Raw genomic sequence first — 22,070 nt, forward strand, 5'->3', positions numbered from 1 at the left:
TTTGGCTCTGGTGCCTGGCAGGCCGCTTCTGAGCTTGAGAGGAAGAGCGGAATGAATTAGTAACTTGCTCGCTGCCCCGCCCCTGTGGGGGCAGGTTCTGGGAAATTGGGATCTGCAAGCCAAACACCGCAGTGGCCTCAGATAAGCAGGCAAACTGCGAATGTCCTGTGGACCTTGGCTGGGGATGGGAACACGTACTGAGCAGGAGCAGGCTCAGGGGGGAGCTAGGTACTGGCGCCCCTTCTGAATGGTCCAGAATCTGACCAAACCACCACCCCCCCTTGCACCACTCATCTCGCCGACAAGCTCCCTAGGGCTGGGGGACATAGCAGTGAACTGGCCTGCTCTCCATAAGCCCAGCCTGGGAGAAGCACAGGCGTGGTTGGGAAGAAGAGGGCCAGAGGGTGGTTTGCAGGTGGCAAGGGCCTGGAAGTCAGGTCAGTGTGACTGGGCAGTGGGATCCCGAATGCACCAAGCAGCCCTTGGGGTGCCTGAGTTGGGCAAGATCTGCTGGGGCCAAGGCAGGATGGATAACACCTTATTTCTGGGATGAGAGAGCTAGGTCAAGGAGCCCCCCTTCTCTCTGCTGGGGCCTCAGGATGCTGTTTGGGCCCCATTATTCTAGCCAGGACTCTTGGTGCAACTCCAGCAAGGCCTCCGAAACAAGACCTGCACTTGGCAATACAAACTGAGGGCCATAAAGATGCCCACACGTTGTGGCCCAGAAGTCCCGCTCTGGGGAATCTCCTGAGAGGGAAGCATGGAACAGAGAAAGCACAGAGCTCCTGAAGGGGACGATTCAGGGTGGTGGCGTGTATGCTCACGTGGCCTACATGGAGGTCAGTCGTACCAAGGGAGCCTGTGAATCATGCCTGGAGAAAAGGCAGAACGCTGATCTGTCAGCACGCCAAGGCAGTGCCGTTGTCGTGGGCTCAGACTACAGGAGGGTGGCTGGAGGGCCTGGGGCAGGATTACAGATGATTTTTTTTCAATTTTCCTTTAATAAAGTTGAAAGACTGCTTTCACAACAAGTAGCAATAAAGCGAATAAATACTAGGGGATCTGGATGCAGCTGGTGCTTATGTCCCTGTGGCTCTGGGAAAGCTTGGCTCCTGAGTCTGGGGCCACATATGGGATAAAGATGCTTCAGAAAAGTGGCCAGGTGCCAGATCCTTGGTTGGGGAAGGAGGACTCAGTGACACTATCCCAGGGGTGGGAACTGGGGAAGGGTACCATCTTCAGGGCCTACTTGGGACCCTGGGGCAGTGACAGGTTTGCAAGGGCCGGGAAGGGGGCTCCTCCATTAGCCCTGCGTCGGTCAACGCCAGTAGCATCTGCCCCAAGGGAAGGGAGCTGGGTCTGTGGCTACAAGTAAATATTCCCCTTCCTTAGCACGACTTAGCCAGAAGCCTCACCTCTGGGCGTATCTATACGGCTCTCCCTTTGACTATGGATGTGATTGGGATTACTCGGGAAGACATACCCCTTCAGCAATATGGGGGAAGAGCCTCCCCAGGAGCCCAGTGAGCAGGCCCAGGCCTGGTCGCCACAGAAGGTCTGCTCCCTTGGGGCACAGAGCATGGACCCAGCCTGGAAACAGCTATATAAGGAGGCTGGCTGGCCAGGAATGTGGGAAAGGCTCCATACAGTGCGCTCCACCTGCCCAGGGGACAGGCGGGACTTCCCTGTAGGCACTGGCCCCGAGCCAGGCTCTGTAAGCCCAGACCCTGCCAGTCCATCCACAGACTGTCTGTCGTCTTGCTGTCACAGCTGGACAGGCCTCTGCAGTCCCCTGAGTCTGACAGGCCCATGCGCACAGAGACACTGAGGCCTGAAGCGGGAAGAATCGCACGTGAGCGAAGAACCTGGTGTTCCATGCCTCAGGCAGAGCTGTGGGAGTGGCAAGGGGGAGGCTCACCCTGTTTGGGAGAGGGGACAGTAGCTCAGGAAGCAGACTGCCACTGGCCAGAGAGGAGCCTCCACCTGGCTTTGTCTTTGAGGGGATGCGAGCTGGCAGGGAGGCAATATGAACAAGGGGGAGGGGGCTTTGAGGATCCTGAGTCCCTCAGAGCCTTGGGGTCCTTGGAGGCATCTCGATGGCTTCTGTGAAAACCAAGGGAAGGGTGAGCCCCAGGCCCCCACCTGCCTCACTCTGAGCAGTGTGACTATGGCCTGTTTTGCGCAATAGGCTCCCTTGCCTCATACAAGGGGAAACAGGCTCAGAAAAGGAGGAGAGACAGTCTGAAGTCACACAGATCAGCGCCAGGTCTCCACACCCAAGGTTCTTTCTAGTATGTGGCAGTGGCCATAATGGCACCTGCATTATCCTCTGGGGCCGTCCCAAAAGCTGAGAAGTGTACAGAACATGCCCCACACCCACCTTGCCCACCCCTCCCCTGAATTTACTGGCCATGGCCAGTGACCAACCAACACCCTCCAAATGCTGGGGCCACTTGGGCATCCTCTTTATTGGTGTTGCCCAGGTGCTGATGCAGAGTCCCTGGGCTCAGGGGCCAGGGTTGTCGGGGAGGGTGCCAATCCCAGAGGATGCGGGTGAGAAGCTATGTTCTGGCATAAAAAAAGAGTTCTTGGGAAAGGCTCCTGTGTCTAGGTGTTGCTGACGGTGAGGGGCGTGGCGTGCACTTCTCAGTCAAAGACACTCTTGGCGGGTCCGGCTTTGGGCTTCTCAAAAACGGTCTCGGTGCCAGTCCGGGCAAGGCTGAACACCGATGGGGCGGCAGAACCAGCTTGCTCTGTGGGGAGCATGGGGAGGAGGTGTAGTCAGGGGCATGGCCTGGCTTCCTAGGGAGGAAAGGCTCCTTTTGTGGGGAGCACCCCCCCTGAGCCCACAAGCTCTGAACTCTTAGAAAAAGGACCCATGGGACCTCCCCCCCAACCCCATCCTCCCTCCTATTGACACACATCTGCGCCCCTGGCCCCCATCGTCCCAAGAACACTCACCACACTCCCGCATGACCTGGTAGGTCTTGGACTTGATCTCCTGGTTCGTGGTCAGCTTCCCTCGGGCCCCCTTCAGGTCCTCCTCCTTCACAGGGGGGCGCTTCTTCTTGATGGGGGTTTCCTGAGTGCCAGCCTTGGAGAGCCCAGAGCCTCATCTTACAACCCGAGGCCTCGAGGCTGAGAGCCCTTTCCCACCACTGTGCCTTGGCCGAGACCCCTCTTCCCTGCTCACTTAACTCAAGCCAATTCAAGGCCTCACTCCTCTTCCAGGAAGCCTTCCCGACTATACTTCACAGCCCCCTACCCCGAGTCTCTGCCCTTTTCCCACAAACTGGGAGCTCTGGGGCCATGGCTGTCGTAGACTCACACCATCTGTGTGCCTGTCCTCCCCGAGCCCCGGTCTTCCAGGAGAGGCAGAGCCTCCTGTGTTTATGCCCAGAGCTCAGCTCAAGACACAGCTGCTAAAGATGACAATGTCCATCCTCCACCCCCACCCCCTGGCACGAGCAGGGCCTGTGCTGGGCCCTCCTACCTGGGACATGGTGGGTGTGGGGAACTGCTCCCTGGAAGGCAGCGGCTGTGAAAGAGATCTGAGCGGCGCCCAACCCTCTGGGGCTTATATAGTTGGCTTGCCTGTCCCGGGAAGTCACTCCCCCTCCTCTGACAGCTCCCTGATGATTCAGATCCACACAGCCGCTGGCTTCAGAGTTTATTCTTGGAGATGATGGGGGCTCGCTGAGCACTGCTGCTTGGTGGGCTGCAGTTCTGGTGAAAGCAGACAGCTGGGGAGACCCCGTACCCTTGAGAACAGCTGCTCTCTGGCAGGCGGGAGGTGCTGGGCCTGGCAGCGACTCGCGTTTATGAACGTAGGTCCTGTAACGTGCGTGTGGCACTCCGAGCTGTCCATCTGTGATAGTCCATCCCAGCGTGGGGGGTGTCCCGGAGGAAAGACAGGGCCCTGAGCCAGGGTGGACAGCTCTGAGCTTGTTTTTCTCTCTCTTCTACCCCTTCCCTGGATTCCAGAGGAAAGAGACTTCCCAGCCCCACATGGCGGCTGGGCGGAGGGCTTCCTGCATCTGGCGCTGGGGAGCACGTGCTCACACCCAGCTCGCTGGGCCCTCACAGTGGACTCAGAGCATGGGGGCTACCCCTGGCTCACAGGTACAGAAGCTGCTGCCAAGGGAAGCCTGGGAGCCACTCCATCCGCATTTTTGCTGATGCCCCTGTCCTCTGTCCAGCTCCCAGTGCAAGTTTAGCAACAGGATGAAGGAGGGAGCAAAGCAACCAGGAAGGGCCGGGAGGAAACTATGCTTTGTGGTAAGGGTACCGGTGAGCTGAAGGCAGGAAACAGCACAGAGCCTCTGACTGAGACGAGGTCACCGAAGGGCATGTGGCCCAAGGACATTTAGGTTGTGAGAGGGTGGGCAAGAGTGAAGCCCACTCAAGGCATGGACAGAGGCACAGGCTCCCTGAAGGTCACTTAGCTCTCCTCTGCTAGTTCCTAACACCCCATCCTTGAAGGGAAGACCCCCAGGGCACAGGGCAAGACTCCGAGCCTGAGGTGAGGGTAGGAGTGGATGTGGGTAAGAGGTCAGGGTCCGCCCCATTGGATCAGACATGCCCAAGCTCCTTGTCAGTTTGTGATGGAGAGTATTTTTATCCTTGAAGGCTCCAGGCAGATGAAACCCAACCAGGCACTGATGTCTGGCTGTCTGGAACACCACTCCGCTGCTGTCAGACCTCATCCCACCCCGATCCCCCCTGCCCGGTCCTGGCCCCAAGAGGCCAATGCGAGCCCTGCCAGGCTCCATCTGAGACAAGTGCTGACATGAGGAATGCCTCTGGACGGGCACAGACCCAGGGCTCCAAACAGGGGCCAAGAGGCACTGAGGGCAGGCCTGGCCTGTGAGGGCACTGCTGCTGGCTCCCAGCACTTCAGCTCGGCCCCCACAGCCAGCTCTGCCCAGGGGGGCACCTGCCTTCCAGTCCTGTGGCCTCAGGAACAAGGATGTGGGATGCTCACTCCTCACACTCCATCTCTCCGGCACCCTTTGCTCCTCGGGGGGCGGGGGGCAGGCAGAGTGGCTTTTACTCGCATTAACAGGGAAGTGGAAATGGCAAGAGTATGTTTGGTTTTTTCCCCTTGGCAGGTTTTGGCTCCCACATCTGCCATAAGGAGATGTCAGATTCATTCTCGCTCTGTTTTCTGGGGAGAACCTTCTAACTCACTGGGGCCATTTTCTTGACTCCCACTAAGCTGTTTCAACTTCACAGAACACACAACCAACAACCACAAAAGTGATGGTTTCTTTTTTTAAAAAATTGTAATGTCAAACTTTATTGTAAACCACTTTACAATGTAAGTACATCATCTTCCCTTTCATTTCAAAAATGTGTTTCTGTGAATCGTAACACCACAAATTTAACCACCCCCACTGGGAGGGCAGTGGAAGTCGGTCATGGTTTGCTCACATAGGTCTGACTTCTAATAAACTTCATGAAAAGAGAAATCAAATTAAACCAACCCACCCACCCACTCAGGAGCTCAAGGACCCTCCCCAAGAGCAAAGCCCTTCAGAGCTGCCAATGTTTCACAGGGTAAAACACAGAGCTCTCCACTCCTAGTTGGAAACGTGTGAAACTTCTAAAGGCCGGCCCTGTCCCCTACAAGGTGGCTGCTCTGGCTGACGGCAAGTTCCCAGAGCCGTCTGCATTTGCCTGGCTGCAAAAAGGCCAGTGAATTGCAGTCTGGAAGGCAGAGTGAGCTGCTGACAGCAGCTGCTCCCTCCAGGCTCCTGGGGCAGCCTTCAGACGGGGACCCCGGGCCCCAGCCTCCAGGCCCACACTGACAAGGGGAAGAAACAACCTGAATTTGAGCCTTTCTATATTTTCCCTTTAAAGGCATGACAGGTCAACACTAACCCATGACTCCTGTTGTCAGGAAGAGGCACAGGTTAAAGCTTGAGGCAGGAGGCCACCAGTGTGCCCGAAGGCTAATTGACGGGCCTTCATGTGGCAGGTCTTTGGGCTGAGCAGACCAAGAAGCCACTGCCTGGGATCTCACCAACATCCCTCCTTGCCATTGTCAATATCCCATTGTCAGCGAAAGGAAAAATGGGCAACAACGATCTCTTCCATTCAGATTTGACAGTTCTACCTCACCGGGTTATTTCTACCAGTTACAAAAAACTCGTTCATGGCCTTGACTTACAAGTTTCCATTATGGGTGGCTTGGCTGAGGTCCAGATTAGGACAAATCAGACGGATGGCGCACAATACCCAGTTGGTGTCCCGTGGTTTCTCAAGCACAATGATACTTGCCATGTGGCAGGTGAAGAGCTGCACCTCATAAGGCACCTTGGAGCAGGTGGTGAGGAAGCTTACCCCAGGGATAAGGCCAAACACATCAGGCCACGCCGTTTAGGCCCGCACGCTGACAAGGCCCTGTACGATCAGACTCCCTGTTACACGTCCATGTCCTAGTTAGCCAGCTATACAACTGAGGCTCAGAGACTAAAGCCCTTTCAAAATCAGGATACAGGGAGAAACCACTGATCGCTCGCTACCTCTTTGCCCCCCAAACCCACTGCCCAGCAGGCGCTGGGACGAGCCTTGAGATGAGTAGATCATCTGGGGTCTGTATGACACATAGTTTCCATCCTTCACACCTGTGGCTTCCCCACCCCCGTCCCCAGTTTGGAAACATGAGGAGCTCAAGACTGAAAGTGAAGCTCAGATTCTGGGCTCAGGGAGGTGCAGGAAACAGCTGCGGCCACAGGTTATTCAAACCAAGACAAAACAGGAGGACAGAGTAAGGCAAGTCAGCGATGCCTGCCACCTACCAGGACCGATGTCAGTCCTGGTCTTCCCAGTGGGGAGGCCCCCACTAACACAGCCGAGGGTGGGAGGGGGGAGGAGCATAAAATGAGAGCAAAGCTAAGGGAGAGTGGAGATGGGCTCCAATCTCACCCTGCTCTCCTCTCCAGCTGCAGGTGCCCACCGTAACAGAGTCGCCGCCCACTGCAATTCAGGTCCCAGCTCCTCTGGCCCTCTGGACTCCTACAGGACGACAGGCTGAGAAGGCCTCTGCAAGGCTTGTCCCTCCATGACCCACACAAGGTGAAGACTGTGGGAGGCAGAGGACAGGCCCAGGATGCCTGGTTTAACAGCGTGGCTCACATGTCACAATTCAGACCCAATCTGCTTCAGTGACACGTTTTTATGTAGGTTTTTAGGTAGGAACCTAAAAAGAAGGTTCTGGGTGGTGTGACCTCCCTGCACTGATCTCACTTCCAGCTCGCACCTTAGCCATGCGGTTCTCTATTCCTAAACTTCCATGACTGCCTCTGGGCTGGGACAAAACATTGGGCTGCTGCTCCCACAGCAGGGCAAGTACCTGGGTCAGCCCATTCCACTGCCGGGCAGCAGACTCCCAAAGCCACGGGGCCTATGCCCATGCTGGGGAGTGGGGGCCACAAGCTTTGAAGCACCTCGTCCTGCCTGTGGACGCAGAGAGCAAGCTCGCTCACCTCCACCCGCTGGTCTGGAGGATGTGAAAAACAGGATCACTTGGTCAGACAGGCATTCTCTAGAAGATGAGTCGACAACACTAAGCTGACAGGCAAGGCGTAGCCTGAGAGGAAGTTCCCAGAGCTGGGTCCAGAGCCTGGTTCTGAAGGCTGCACCATGGGAGGCAGGGAGGCCGAGACTGTGTTTTAAACTTCAGATCTGGAGGCTCTGAAGAGAGGCAGGGAACAAACAGGAGTGGCTCGGAGTCTCAATTTCTCTGGACACAACATCCTCTTACGCTCCTTTTTCCGGCATGTTTCACTAAGACCTCTAACCTGCCAGCAGAAGCGCCAAGGAGCTGGTGGGCCCTGGGCAGAGCCCTTCCTGTTCCACCCTCACAGGGCCCTGGATCCACATTTGGACCGGCCACTTCCTGCTCAGGCCTGACCTTTGCAGAACCACCGGGTTTGTTGTTTTCAGATGAGGGCCCACCTCCCTTCCTACCGGAATCATTTACCTCATCTGATCGTAGATTACCTAACAATGTTCCAAATAAAAAATTCCCGACTTTTTCCTCCCACCAGTTCACAACCCATGAAAGGCAAACAAACCCATTTCTTTGGGGATTAAAAAGAGTTTTTAAATACAATAGTATGAAAATATAACTTAAAAATATAAAAGTTAACAGCATACGGAAGACTTAAAAATCTATGTTTTGCCCATGAGTCCCATAGGAAATAAACATATACTCAAAAAACATTAACACTGTGACAGCTCATAAAACCAGCTATAGAAATCAATAGTTACAAAAGCCATTTCGAGTAAGAAAGCGTTGCGGTTCCAACCTGGTCAATGTGTAACTTTTAGCCCCCAAACGTGTTACGTCTTCACATTCCCCTGAGCCTTGGCGAAAGGCTCCACCCACGGTCTGTGTGCACGTGAGTTCTCATCCTCGAGGCCACCCGGCCAGACGCAGAACAGGGCTTCTGGGTCCCTCACAACACCGCTTGGGACGACAACACACAAACAAAACGCCTCGCTTGCATATTTGGTCAGTGTTTGTAGTGCAACTGAGTGGGGACCTCCAGCTGCCACGCTGGGCCAGCGGCCTCCCTCCCTCGGGTCACAGTAGTCTAGGAGTGGGCAGAGACCGTGGGAGGAGTGGAGGTAGAAGAGGGGCAGAGAGAGGAGGGAAGGGAAGACGCAGCAGAGCGACCCTCGGCCAACCGGTGGCTGGCCGGGCCCCGACCCGACCCCAGCTCGAGGATGCGTCATACAGGCAGCCCGAAGCGGTGCTTCTTTTTCTTCGTGGGCTTCAGGGGGGTCAGTCTCCGGAGGTCCTCCTCCACATCGGACTCCTCCATCTCATCATCGGCCGAGATCAGGATCTGAGTGGTGGAGAGGCGTGGCCCTGAGTCACTGCCTGCAGTGCCCTCTTCACCTACCCACCTTGGACCCCAGCACAGAATGCCAGCCTGTCTAGGAGGCCTCAAGTGTCGGGTTTCTTTAGGAGAGGGTGACGGGGAGGCCCCCTTTACAGAGTGAGACAAGCTGGCCCACCCCAGACTTTTTTTTACACCACGTGCATCCGCGGGCTACTGATACCAGTGCTGAGTCGATACGCCTCCCCTCTGCTCGTGCTCCCGCTTCTCCATCCAACCTCCGGCTGGGACCGAACCCCCGTCAGAGCAAACTTAGCCTACGGTCATCCTGGCAAAAAAGCCCAGTCTTCACACATGGAGTCTTAGGTCCTTGAAATTGGTTCAAATACAGCAAAAGCAGACTGAAAAGCCCCGTTTTGAAAGGAAAACACCTGTGGGGCACAACATAAAGCATGGAGATTTCAGAGTGTCTGCTCTGAGCCAACCTGGTAAACTTCTGAAGACAAATAGAAGCCCTCTGCTCTTCTGAGCCCCCAGAACGATGCAGCCACGCAGCTAGGGCATCCGGGGCAGACACTCATTCACTGCCCACCTGCCTGGCTCCACAGACCTCAGAGCACCGGGGAAGGACTGGCACAGCCCAGGTCAGGATGGAGAGGCCCGAAGCGCACCTGTGCAAGAGGAGCTCATTCTCCCCCCGGGCAGGGCAGTCTCACCACCCCTCCCTGCAGGGCTTCCTGCCTCCAGTCTTGGTCCCCTGATCGAACACTCTGGCTCCCTACCTGCCGCACAAGCACATTCCCATTCCTCACCCTGGATCACAAAGCACCTTGCCCAGCTAGCTCAGACCTTTGCCCGTACCTACTTCTTGTCATTCCGTCCTACCCTCCGGAATATATGCTACTCTGGCCACAATAAATTTCACATTAGTACCCAAATGCCAAATCACATGACCACAACGGCTCAGGAGCAGCTGCTTCCGCCTGAAACGCTGTTCGTCATTCACCTAATGTTCACTGCGCTCTTACAACCCGACAGGCCTTGTGCCAGATTCTAGGGACACCTAGAGAAGCGACGGGCTTCCCCTCTGTCCTCCATCTAGTCAGCTTTCAAAGCTCCCTCCAGGACGCCCCCAAGAGCTAAACCAACTGTTCCAAGTCCTCACAGGGCTTTGTCAATGCCTCAATCTCAGAATTTATCGCAGAGTGCTACGATGGGCTGTGCAGGCTGTCACCTTCCTTGCCCACAAGTCTGAAGGCCTCAGCCATTTCTGTAGCCCCCATCCCACAGCGCAGTGCAGGTGCAAAGTGAGTGCTGTGGGCTGCCTAGGACACAACCTTGCCTCCAGCCTCCTATTTATGACCACCAATCTCCCTGAAGTCCAAACATTTGAACTCAGGAAACTTGAAAATAAGGGGAGGTGAGGTTCTCCCTGGGAGGTCTGGCTACTCCTACAGAAGTTTCTTGGTGGCTTAGCCAACACTTCCCTTGCTCTTTGGCGACAGGCAGGGATTCAAACGTTTTGATGCTTAAAGGTCGACGACCAGGCCCACACGTCCTTGACAGCTTCCCTGGAACAAGGCAGCTCCTCCCTTTCCTGTCTTTCTCCACTGACAGAGGGGCTACAGGAGGCGAGCTACCCCCAACAGATGCTCCAGCTCCCGGCCCTAGGAAGGCCCATGGGACAGCAGGAATGGGTCCAGGCTGGATGGGAGCTGTCAGCCTCCTCTCCCTCCCGCTGGCTGGCACTGTGACTCAGCACTCAAGAGAAGGACAGATGCAAACACGAGACCAGACCCCTCCTGGGTCAGCGGCACGAGGGCTCGGCCCTACCTCAGACTCCGACTCCTCGTGGGACGCGGCCCTTCGGTAGCGGACCTTGCTGCCATTCCTCGAGTCCTGGTTGGCTCCCCTTTCTTCTAGTTTAGCTTTCGTCCTTCCCTTTCTCATGAGGAAATTGTCCACTACCCAAAACATCAGAGCCTGGGGGAAGGAAAATGCAGGTTACTCCGGGATAAGCCATTTGTGAAACCAAGCTGAGCAGCCCCACACCCATCCTTCTCACCCCTGCTCCAGATCACAGCATCGAGAACCAGGGAAAGGAAAACATCATCCAGGCCCCCTGCTCTCTCTCTCAGCAGTCTACGAAGAGATTCCCAATCTCTATGTCCCTTCTTCTGTTTCACCCCAAGGGGTTCTGTGGTGGTGACTGATGGGGACAGCCTGCCCCGGTTGCCGCAGCAGTTGGCAGAGCGGGGCCTGAACCAAGGTCTCCGGACTCCTGGTGGGGGCTCCTCCCCTGGGCCGAGCAGTTGGCCGGCACACCTGCCACATCTGTCATCCCCAGGTTCCTTTACCGTTTCTTTTCTTATTTCTTAATTTCTAGCCAGAGTGCTCATGAGTTTCTCTTGGAGCCCTGCGGTCAGGAATAAACGACGGGGGTGAATTCCTGACGATCTTAATCTAGAAGCTGCTGTTACACACGGGGCAGGGAGGGCAAGACAAAGATCCCAGGACCCTTCATTTTGCACAGAGGCCCCGGAGCAGGGATGTGCATGTTGAGGAAGCAATCCTGCCATTTCCAGGTCCGGGGTGGGGATGGGAGGTGGCAAATGCTTGCATGGAGGGACCCGAGGGCTATAATGTGTTTTCTCCATCAGACTCAGAATTCTGACAGACGCGGGAAGGCAGGGGGCAAACGGGTAAAAAATGCAACAAGGCACTGACATTGACAAAGAAGGGGACGATCAGCATGACGATGGCCAGCTTCAGGTCTGGGTTTTCAATGGGATTCAACAGGGCCACCTGTAAAGAGAAGCAGATTCAGTGAGGGCAGGGGAGACCCCAGAGAAAGTTCGGGGCGGGGGTGGGGGAGTGGGGGGGGTGATGCGGCACTGGAAATCACCCACGAGGCCTTGTGAGGGGGCTTAGCTTAGACACTCCCCCCAGAGCCCTGATGAGAACAGCACCTCACACCCAGGGCCGCACAGTCCCCAGACCTGACTGCTAACAAGGGACTTACCCCCTTGGAGACCACTAGGAGCAGTTAGTGCTTGAGCTCCAGTCCTGGTGCGGACTTGAGAAGCGAAGCGACACGGGGATGGGGGACAGGGGTGGGGCGGGAAGCACTTTACGAAGCAGGCACGGGGTGGGGTTGGAAGTGTGAGGAGAGAAGGAGGTCGGTGGGCGCTCATCACAGCTACTAGTAATGAGGTGCCGACCACTTTCTAACAGAAACCCTGCACCCCAACCGCCTCCTCAAGGGCAACAGCTCCCAAAAGCCTTGGTTTATTTTCTTAAAAAAATAACTCTCAGCCACAAATAAAACCAAAGCAGGCCAAGATCTGAGTTACTTGTCCCCGAAGTCTCTTTGGCTGGTTTCCTGTGGGCAGTGGAAGCTTAACTGCACAGCCCTGGGGCCAGAGGGCAGGGTTAGGAACCATGGGAACCTGTGACCACCCACTGCCTGTGGCACCAAAAGCCTCGACTAAACCACTGGCCAAGACAGGTGTATGAGGAAGCACCTGCAAACGTAGAGAACACCCGCTGACAACACTTACAGTTAACCGACCACCGTAAGCAAGCCCAGGGTGGGGACTGTATTTTCATGGGCTTTATATATGCCAAGGCTTAATCTAGAGCAGACATGTATGGCCGAAGTGGAAGGATGCTACGTAAAAAACTGACAAGTTACTGCTCTTGATAGGCAGCCAGGAGCTGCCCCATCAGAACCAATCCAGGTGCATTCATGGAGTTAAAAAAAAACAACAACAACCAGTTTGGTTTCCCAGTAGGGCTGGGGTGGGGAAATACTGTCTTGCTTAGCGTCTCGAGGAGCTGGTAAAGAAGGGAACGAGAGGCAAACCTTCTTCCACTGAAGTATGAGGAGGACAATGAAGACGACAGATTTTTCAAAAATCATGATCACGATGTAAAGGGCACACTGTCCAACCCAGGCTCCGCACTGCAGAGGGTCTCCTGCAGGGAGAGCGGGCTTGGTCACGTGGGGCGCAGACACCAATGCCCCGCCCCCCCACTGCCCACAGCTCCTGTGAGCCCTCACACCCCACCCCACCCCAGAGCTCCTGAATGAGCCCTCCAGAGCACCAAGAATCAGCTCGGCCGAACAAACAAATGTGGGTGTTTTAAACAAAATCAGAGAATTCCTAATTTGGAGATACCAAAGTGGCCTTTCTTTCAAGACAGCCCAAGATATAATTACAAAGCACTAAAGTTAGTAAGTGCCCACTGCTGGAGCTCAGAAAAGCTGGCTCTTTTTGTCCACTGGCAGCTGAGGCTGTGTTAAGCAAGACTGCTATTATTATCCGTTGTTGATTTTTCCAGTGGCTGTAGTGCTACCCATCCTTTCCCCCGTCCATGAGCGGGCTGAGGGTTTGAATCATGAAGGCAGCAAATGACCTCTTTGTTTGTCTCTTACCCCCGGCCCACCCACTCTCCCGGCCATTCCTGTTGCCCTCAGCCCTGAAAGCAGAAACCTGACTCTGGGGAAATTCAGATTCTGTCTAGGGGGGCACCCCAAAACACCTTGGGCTGGGGACATGGAAGAAAAGAGAGGAGCCTCCAAGGTGAGGAGGGGCTGTGACAAAGGTCCGTCTGTGATCCCACTGGTCACTGCTTGAGAAACAGCACAGCAATCGCAGGAATCCAACAGTCTGCACTGGGGGACACTCAGTGCCTCCAGAAAGTTTCAAAAGGGACTTGATGCAGGGTGGAGGACCCCTCCAGGGAACATCCTACATCCTCAGTGACAGGCAGAACCCATGGGATGGGTGAGTCCCTGGGGAGCCACAAATACCTCCAGAGCGGGAGACCCAGGGGAGAGTGGGGGGGTGGGGGGACGCCGCCAGGGGCCACTCTGGAAGCCCTGCCGGAGCTGTGTGACCACGTTGGCCCGGAGGGGGCTAGAGAGTAACACTGCAGGGGAGACAAAGGCCCCAAGCCAGGCTGTGAGGAGAATCTGGCCTCCAGAGGAGCCTCCGGCGTCTCATTGGATTCTGCAGTTTCTGCAGCAATCCCTGTCCAGCATGGGCGCCAGAGGCCCGCAGCCTTGCCAGCTGCGTGTGGTGGAGCCCCAGTGGATACCTCCCAGCAGCTGTAATGGACACAACCCCAGGCCATTCCCTTTTCTGGAAAACCTCTGGAGAAGTGCACAGAAAACATGCAGAAAGACATCACTGCCTCTTCTGCGGTGTCCTATTTACTTTCACATTTGAGCCAAAAAGCCATTTCAGAAGTGCAATCTCTCCTAACTAGATTTTTAATGGAGTTTTGTAATCCTTTCGGTAAACTACCTGACGTTATTGAGGAAAGTCCTCAAAAACAGCAGCTGAAAATACTTGTTAAAAACCGTTAAGTGAAATGGGGGACAGTCAGACAGAAGCACTGGTAGGATTGGAACTAGTGTGTCTGAAAGTCAACACAACGAGTTAACATTTAATATCAAAAGAAAATACACTTGCTCAGAGCATGCTCACTCCATTTGCTCCAAGTTTTAAGTGGCCGACAGAAAAAGAAGATGCTTTTCCTTCTCAGGGGGCCTCACACTGCCCCCTGAACTCCACTGCTCTGAGTTTCAGAGCCACAACTTAGAGGCAGCTGCCTCTGTTTTTCACGTAGATGCTTGAGTAAGAAAGTCTAAAAACACAGTGAGGACTTCCCTGGTGGCACAGTGGTTAAGAATCCGCCTGCCAATGCAGGGGACACGGATTCGAGCCCTGGTCTGGGAAGATCCCATAAGCCACGGAGCAACTAAGCCCGCACACCACAACTACTGAGCCTGCGCGCCACAACTACTGAAGCCCACATGCCTAGAACCCGTGCTCCGCAACAAGAGAAGCCTCCACAACAAGAAGCCCGTGCACCACAACGAAGAGTAGCCCCCACTCGCTGCAACTAGAGAAAGCCCATGCACAGCAACGAAGACCCAACACAGCCAAAAATAAATAAATAAATAAATAAACAAACAGATAAATACATGGTGGAAAAAAAAAGTAAAAAGTCACATGTGACCCCACTCTCACACACCGTTTCCTCCAAGCATCCAGCCCTCGCAGCCACAGCTGGAGTGAGCGCACATGCGCTGGTTTTCTGATTTGTTTCATTTGAGAGCCTGTCCACAGCCTCGTCTTTTAAGGACAGACAAGCCAGGCATTCTCGTGTGCTCTGCTTTTTACCACACTGGACACACTGAGGTGCGTGGGCGTTTGTTTTTGTTGGATTATTTCCTCAGGATAAATCACAGGGATGGATGGGACCAAAAGGACGGAACACTCTGTATCTAGAGAGGCCTCCGGAGGGAGTACAGGGACAGGGGCGGGCAGCAAAGCCCACACACCACTGGTGCCCAAAGGACAGAGACCTCGTTTTCAGGGCTTCTGCCTAAGGAAGAGCAGCCTGGTCTTCAGACTGCAGACACCACGTACTCCCTGGACCCTGTCTCGCCCCTCAGGGCTCTGTGGTCTATTCCCCACGGCCCATGTTCTTGTTAGCAAGTTCACCTTCTCTTCTAGGGACCATGGAAACACCTAGAAAACAAGCCCCTTTTCTTCTCTCACCTGAGAAGAGAGCTCTGTGGCCTACCTGGAACTACTGCCTCAAGCAGATGGGCCGGTTAACAGGTACAATAGGTAGAATAATGTCCACAACCTAATCCCCAGAACCTGTGACTATGGAGCTACTGTGGCAGAGACTCCAGGCTGCAAGTGGATTAAGGCTGCTGATCAGCTGACTAAGAGAGAGCATCCTGGCCTATCCAGGTGGGCCCAATGTAATCACAAGGGCACTTCAGAGTGGAAGGGGGCGGGGGAAGGTCAGAGTGATATGATATGAGAGGAACTCAACCTGCATCTGCTGGCCCTGAAAATGGAGGAAGGGGCCACGAGCCAAGGAATGTAGGTAGCCTCCAGAATCTGGAAAAAGCAAGGAAACCGATTCTCCCCTCAGAGACTCCAGAAGGAACCAGTCCTGCTGACACCCTGGTTTTAGTCCGTGAGACCCATGTCAGACTTCTGAACTACAGACAGTAAGATAATAAATTTGTGTTGTTTTAAGCCACTAGTTTTGCTGGTAATTTGTTATAGCAGCAAGAAAAAACAATAGAAATGGACAGAAATAGAAACCAGGTAACTGACATCCACTATCCTTCCTCAGCCTGGGGAGGGAGGACCCAGACAGTCCTCAATAAAGGGCAGCTGGGGAGGGAGGACCCAGACGGTCCTCGATAAAGGGCAGCTTCACGTGGAAACACCCTGGCTTGAAGACTCTGGTTCCCAAAGGCAGGGGTGGGATGACCCAAGGGCAGGGGCTGAGGCAGGCTAAGTGGGTGGAGGAGGGTGGCATGGAAACAAGAGGTTTAAACAACCACTGCCTTCTTCCTTTCAATCTCTCTTAAGGATGCAAACAAAACATGCTGGGAATAGGTGGTACCATAATGTCCAGCGTATCAGGACCAGACTTGGCCTCCACTCCCAGGTCACAGAGCGGCATGACTGGCTATGAGTGGCTCTCTCGTAGCACTGCTCAGCTACAGTTGAGTCGAGAGCCCTGCCTTCCAGAAGGGATCTTAACAGCAAAGAAGAAGCTATGAGCACTGCTCTTGGAGATGGTGGGAGGACTGCATAGCTCAGTGTAGTAGCCAAGAGGCCCTCCAAGCTGTGCACTGTCTGGGTGAGCTTCCTGTGTCACTCAACCCCTGTGGATGCCTATCCTATAAATGAGGATGATGTTGCTTTGGTCCATGTGTGCTGTGGTCCATTTCCATCCTCCAAGTTGAGAAGTCAATGACTTGGAGCTTCTCTGCAGCCTTCCCTGGAGACACAGGGGCAGACGCTGTGTGTTGGACACTATCTTAAGTCAGTGATTCATCAGGCATCAAGTAACAAGGCTAAGAAAAGCCCTCCCCTGAGCTCATCTCCCGTCAATGAAGACAAACAATTACTCAAGATTTCTAGAAATACCCAAGGCACTCACAGCCAGCCCCATGAACCGGCTCCCCTTTTAAATGTCAGTCCCTTGTGAGTCTTCAGCCATGTAGGAGTGAGCGGCCATCGGGCCCAGAGCCATGAGCTCTTTGGGAGGTGTGACCAGGAAAGGACAGTGGGATCCAGAATCCCACCGTCGTTCCATCACAGAATCCCTCCTTCTTGTCCCACATGCCCCTCTCATGGCAAAGACTCCACTGATGTTGTTCCCATGAATGGGAGCTCCTCGCTCCAGACAGCAAGGCCTGTTGTGAAGGTGGGAGACAGCTAAATCCCCAGAGCGGGGCAAGGCCCAAAGAAGCCCCTCTCACCAGCAGCCCCGCTGAGGGCACATCCAGCTGTTTCTCTGGGGGTACCAAGTAAAAGGCACTGCATTTGTGCCCGGAGCCAGCATGAAGGCAGCTTCCTACCCAGGCTGTATCCCACTGGGTGTGACAAGATGGAGTGGGTCAAAGCTGGGTCAGCATCCCCAGGTCACCTGCTTCAAGCTGTGTCTCTGTGAGTTGAGGATTCACCTGGTGTCCCTGGTGACCGTACATGCCAGATGCTGGGGTGGGGGCAGCCCACGGTCAGCAAGGTGACTTGGCCCTGGGGTGGGGGGATGGACACTCCAGTCCTGACCTTGTGAGACCCAGTAGTGGAATGGCCCAGTGACAGGACAAGCACAGACGTGCAGCAAAAAGAGGGGCAACTCCCAAACTGAGAGCCGCCTCCCATCTCTCTAGTGAGGTGGGCAGGTGGTATGAGCCTGGTGGGAAGTGTGGCAGAGTGAGGTGGCCTTACACCCCTGCAGTTGAGGGCTGTGCCACTCCCTGCCTCTAGGGTGTCTCCTGTCTCCTAGGAGCCTAGGCAGCAAAGCAGGCACCCACCTGCCTCGGGCATGTGGCAGGAGGTTGGAGCTCAGGCTCCAGAACAAGCCTCTCCACCACACAGAGGACAAAGCCACCAGCTCTTGAAACTTCTTCGAACCCACTGGCCTGGAGGGCTGTACGGGGCAAGGAGCAGAGCCCCCTCCAGGAAGCCCCCTCCACAGCCCTGGCTAGCGTCCGTGGTACGTTACCATATTCGCCAAAACGCAGGGACTCCCACTGCTGCCACTCCACCAAGACGCTGACGGCGCGCACGCCCATGTAGATGAGCAGCATGCCCACGGTGGCGTCCAGGAGGAAGTTGATGAGGTACCTGTGAGGAGAGGGCACAGTGGCACCATCAGGAAACACCACCCAGGGAGCTGGGCCCACGTGCTTCCAGGGCCAAGGTCAAGGCTGGGGACCCAGCGCTGTTTGGTCCTGTTCTGGGAGGTGGGAGCCTCCAGTGTGCCTGTGCAAGAGGCTGCAGGGCTCACCTCCGGGAGCCCAGGAAGGCCTCACGCCCCGGGACGCTGCACTGCTCAAAGTGGGTGGAGGAGCGACCAAGAAACTCGAAAGCCCTCAAGTGTTCCTGCCAAACGAAGACTGGGACAGAGTGCCTGGAAGCAGCCAAGGAGGCCGGTAGGAAAACAGAACTTAATAGATAAAAATAATTTGTGCCATAACTGTTCACTCCCTGGAGGCCCAGCCCTCCCAAGGCCCCGAGACAGTGCTGCTGCAGCAGAGTTCAGGAAATGGCCCCCGGGGTTTCCTAGACCAAAGAGGGCAGGGCCACGTGGCCCTTGCTCATCCCTGTGCTTCAGAGCCTGCCATAGAAGCAAGCACAAGTAAATATTTCTAAAGAGAGAGCTTAACCTCCCATGGAAAAGGCAAGACGATGGAGGAAGGAGAGGAGGGTCAGAAGAGCACGCCCACCCTGACCTCTCGTTCTTGTGGGGTCTGTTTCCATCTGTCTGACACACACCCCTTCCCTCACCAAGGAAAGGCCCCTGGCTCACTGGCCTTCCCTCGAGGGCCCTGAACACAGGCTGCAGCTCTCCAGACAAAGCAGGAGACAAGCACTCACGGAGTCAGGTGCTAGCCCTCCAGATGCCACATGGCTAGGAAACCCCCCTAGGGAAGCTCCGGATACCACAGACCAACTGCGGCACTGCTGAGTTGCTCAGGCTTGAGACATTTTATGCAGGCCCATGGCCCCAACCCCAAGGCCCAGCCTCAGCGGCCTCAGTGACATGCACAGCACTCTGAAACCTAGGGAGCATGTGCTGAGGGGGGAAGGGGGCGGCTGCCAGTGCCCTGGAGTGGTGAGAAAACCAGAGGGAGGGGACGGCCTTTTCTTTCTGCCTGCCCTTCCTCTTTAAAATCACAAGGGGTCACTCTCGGACCACAGACCAGAGAAGGCATAGCGACTGCTTCCCAGGCAGTTTCTCCAAGTTCACAGCTGAGCTCTGGCCCTAGGCTAAAGCTGCTCTCAGATGCTTAAACTGCACTGGTTTCAAGTGGTTCTGACATCTGGGACCCATCCTGAAAATATCAAGAGAACCTGACACACATGCAGGCATTAGTTCATTCACCCCTCACCAAACATTGATTCGAGCCTACTGAGTGCCAGGCCTTGGGAATAAAGACAGAAAGCTCTAGACTCTATACTCAACACAGGTGAGACTGGCAGCCAACAGGGTATCCTGTGGGTCCCGGAGCCAGACTGGCTGGGTTCAAATCCCCTCTCCATCACTCTTGAGCTGTGTGAACTCAATTAAGTTACATAAATCTCTCTGTGCCTCAGTTCTCTAACTGTAAATGAGAATAATCCAAGTATCTATATTGCAGGGCTGTTATGAGGATCAAACGAGTCAACATACGTGAACAGTGCCTGCCACGTATTAAGTGCTACACAAATGTGCTGTTAGAATCATAGCTCCTCGGATGTCACAAAAGCCAAACTCCCACCCAGAGCAGTATCCCCAGCACAGGGCATCCCTGCAGCCACAGGAAGTTGTTCACCCTCCTCTGTTCATACATTTCTCCTCTCCCTGAACTGACTGGCTTCCCTTCTAGGTCTGTAGAGTACCAAGATGCCCCAGGTCCAGCCCAACCTTTCCCCCATTTGTAAAAAGTCACAGGGCTATTCACGGATGATGGGGCTGGAATGGATCCTGCTGCAGCACTTGCTCTTCCACAGGCCAGGCCCTCTCCACTCTGTGGGGCAAGGCCTGCTCTGCCTGCCTAGTCTCCCCGCAACAGCTCTTCAACCGACTGCTGGAGCTCACATGTCTTTCCTATGTTTTAATGACAATATCCTCTGATTGAGCTATTAACATCTTCATTGGCAAGTGCCTCTATGACTTCCAACGTTGCATGTACTCATCATCTCATGAAACCTTCATGGTGATCCTGGGGATCTGGATGAGGAAACAGAGGCTCAGGGAAGTTGAGCTGCCTTCCCGCTGATTGGCCTCCCATTCAAGGGCTCTTATCACCACACCTAACTCCATTTTGGGCCTTTTCTCCTCTGGCTAAGCACTCGAGATCTGTCAGCAGTCCCCTCTCCACCCCAGCTGTGATTCAGTTTGTCAAAGTCCACCAGTGACCAAGGCGGCACCAGGAGACAGGGTTCCTCACCCCAGTGCCTCCAGGGTGAGCAGCTGGCTCTCAGCATATCCCGCCCAACCAAGACAATCCACCACACAAGCTTGCTGCTGGGCTCAAGGGTTAGAAGGACAAGGCCCTTTCCTAACCAACTCCCCTATGGGAGGATCGCCCTTCCAGTCCCCTGCTGTGGGACTACACCCTAACAGATTACAACCTATCCAGGTCTTAAGGTAAAAAACCCTGGGGAAGGAAGACTTTACAACCTCCTTCTGAATAGGGACCTGAACTAAATCTCAAAACTACAGTCACCAAACAAGAGAAGCTTAAAGGAATCTTCCAGTCCAAATGGTCTTAAATATACACTGAACCTCTTGGCAAGGGACTCACCAGCCCTCCACCCCACTCTCCCTCAGAGGCACGGCAGGGCTGGGGGGCATTCCAGGCAGAGGGCAGTGCGAGCAAAGGCAGAGAAGCAGGAGACAGCTGGTGGGGTTGAGGGCCACCAGAAGCAGCCCAGCATGGCTGGAGCACTAAGTTTGAGCGAGGAAGGCAGCAGATGGAGCCAGGATAGGGAAGGGGAGCATCCTCTTCTACTCCACCTGCTAAGAGTGGCACTGTTCGGGTGCTGTCAGCAAGGAGGACAGGTATCATGGCCCAACTGGGGTTTTAGGCAGACAGCTCTGGGGGCTGTGTAGAAGGCACACTGCCTGCACTGACAAGGCAGAACCACCCATGGTCTTCAGGTCAAAGAGGTCAATGATGGTCAACAAATGGTCAACAATGGCTTTGACCCTGAATGGCTGACACCACAGAGAAGCCCCTATGTGTACTGCTCCAGCACAGACACTCCTTCGGGGCATTATGCTGCTCTGCCAGGGGCTGCTTGGAAACTGGGAGACATAAGGGCACTAGAAGGCCAAGGGACAGAACTTAGGTTGATTAGCAGAAAGCCAGATCACAGGGCAACTGTCACTGGGCAAAACCCTAACACCCAGCACGCACACAGCAATCTCTCAGATGAGCACAGAGACGAAGGGGAGTTGCCCCTTCCCCAAGCTAGAGGGAACATGACTGGCAGCAGAAAGCAAGGCATGGAGGGGCAGGTGATGTTTGCACTCAAATATGGGCCACTTACAGTGAGCAAGGGTCCTCTTCAGTGAGATCTGCTAGGTATACATTTGCAAAGTGGATGAACAGCATTCCTATGGCTTGTTTGGAAGTGTCTAAACACCTGTACAAAATAGAATCAGCACTTGTTATCACTCTGACAGGAGGGTAATAACCAATTTGGGGAAAATGATAAGTCTGAAACAGGAAAAAAAGAAAAAAGCCACTGGGGAGACCCCAAACTTCCAGTTACTAGTCACCTCTTCCTGGGACACTGGGACTAACTCAGGCTTGGCGTTTCAGCCCCCTTTCAAAACCATAACACTGCATCCCTGAAAGGCCACTGATTAATAACACAGATTTAAACACACGAAACACGTTTAAAATGTGTGTTTTCACTTTTTCATTTTTGTTACTTCAAAACAAAATGCTTGAACACAGCTTTGGATGGGGTCCGAGGTGCCTCTACTTTAAAGAGCTCCCAACTGACTTCACACACGAGCTGAATGATGTGCAAGCTTAACGAGACTTGCACTCATCCAGCACTGCCTCTGGAACCCTAAACAACCTTCAGCTGCTGCCGCTTAAACAACGGGCTCGTCTGGGGCAGACAAACTTTTCTGTAAAGGGTCTGAGAGTAGATATTTTAG

The 22,070-nt window shown here is 54.6% G+C and overlaps 2 protein-coding genes across 6 annotated transcripts in view; both read right to left on the reverse strand.

The window, feature by feature from the left end:
- Positions 1-2,449: 2,449 nt before the first annotated feature.
- MUSTN1 (musculoskeletal, embryonic nuclear protein 1) lies at positions 2,450-3,542 on the reverse strand. Its single transcript, XM_061196987.1, has 3 exons — positions 3,494-3,542; positions 2,962-3,094; positions 2,450-2,753 (listed from the first exon to the last, which is right to left on the reverse strand). The coding sequence occupies exons 1-3, from the start codon at positions 3,500-3,502 to the stop codon at positions 2,647-2,649; spliced, it is 249 nt and encodes an 82-aa protein (XP_061052970.1). The 5' UTR covers positions 3,503-3,542; the 3' UTR covers positions 2,450-2,646.
- A 1,797-nt stretch (positions 3,543-5,339) lies between these two features.
- The window catches only part of STIMATE (STIM activating enhancer), a 55,095-nt gene continuing 38,364 nt past the window's right edge, over positions 5,340-22,070 (reverse strand). Inside the window, exons 3-9 of one of the 5 annotated variants that reach the window (XR_009701494.1) lie at positions 21,449-21,544; positions 17,913-18,034; positions 12,718-12,830; positions 11,580-11,657; positions 10,686-10,835; positions 8,316-8,858; positions 5,340-7,698 (exon numbers count right to left, since the gene is read on the reverse strand). Coding sequence is in view for 2 of the 5 variants with exons in the window: in XM_061195431.1 (XP_061051414.1) it covers positions 8,742-8,858; positions 10,686-10,835; positions 11,580-11,657; positions 12,718-12,830; positions 17,913-18,034; positions 21,449-21,544 (676 nt within the window). In the remaining 3 variants the exon portion in view is untranslated. Of the gene's footprint in view, positions 8,859-10,685; positions 10,836-11,579; positions 11,658-12,717; positions 12,831-17,912; positions 18,035-21,448; positions 21,545-22,070 lie in introns of all 5 variants that reach the window. The other 4 variants (XR_009701493.1, XR_009701492.1, XM_061195432.1 and 1 more) reach the window with 4 other exon arrangements.

The sequence above is a fragment of the Eubalaena glacialis genome, chromosome 7, assembly GCF_028564815.1.
Source record: "Eubalaena glacialis isolate mEubGla1 chromosome 7, mEubGla1.1.hap2.+ XY, whole genome shotgun sequence".
Classification (NCBI taxonomy): domain Eukaryota; kingdom Metazoa; phylum Chordata; class Mammalia; order Artiodactyla; family Balaenidae; genus Eubalaena; species Eubalaena glacialis.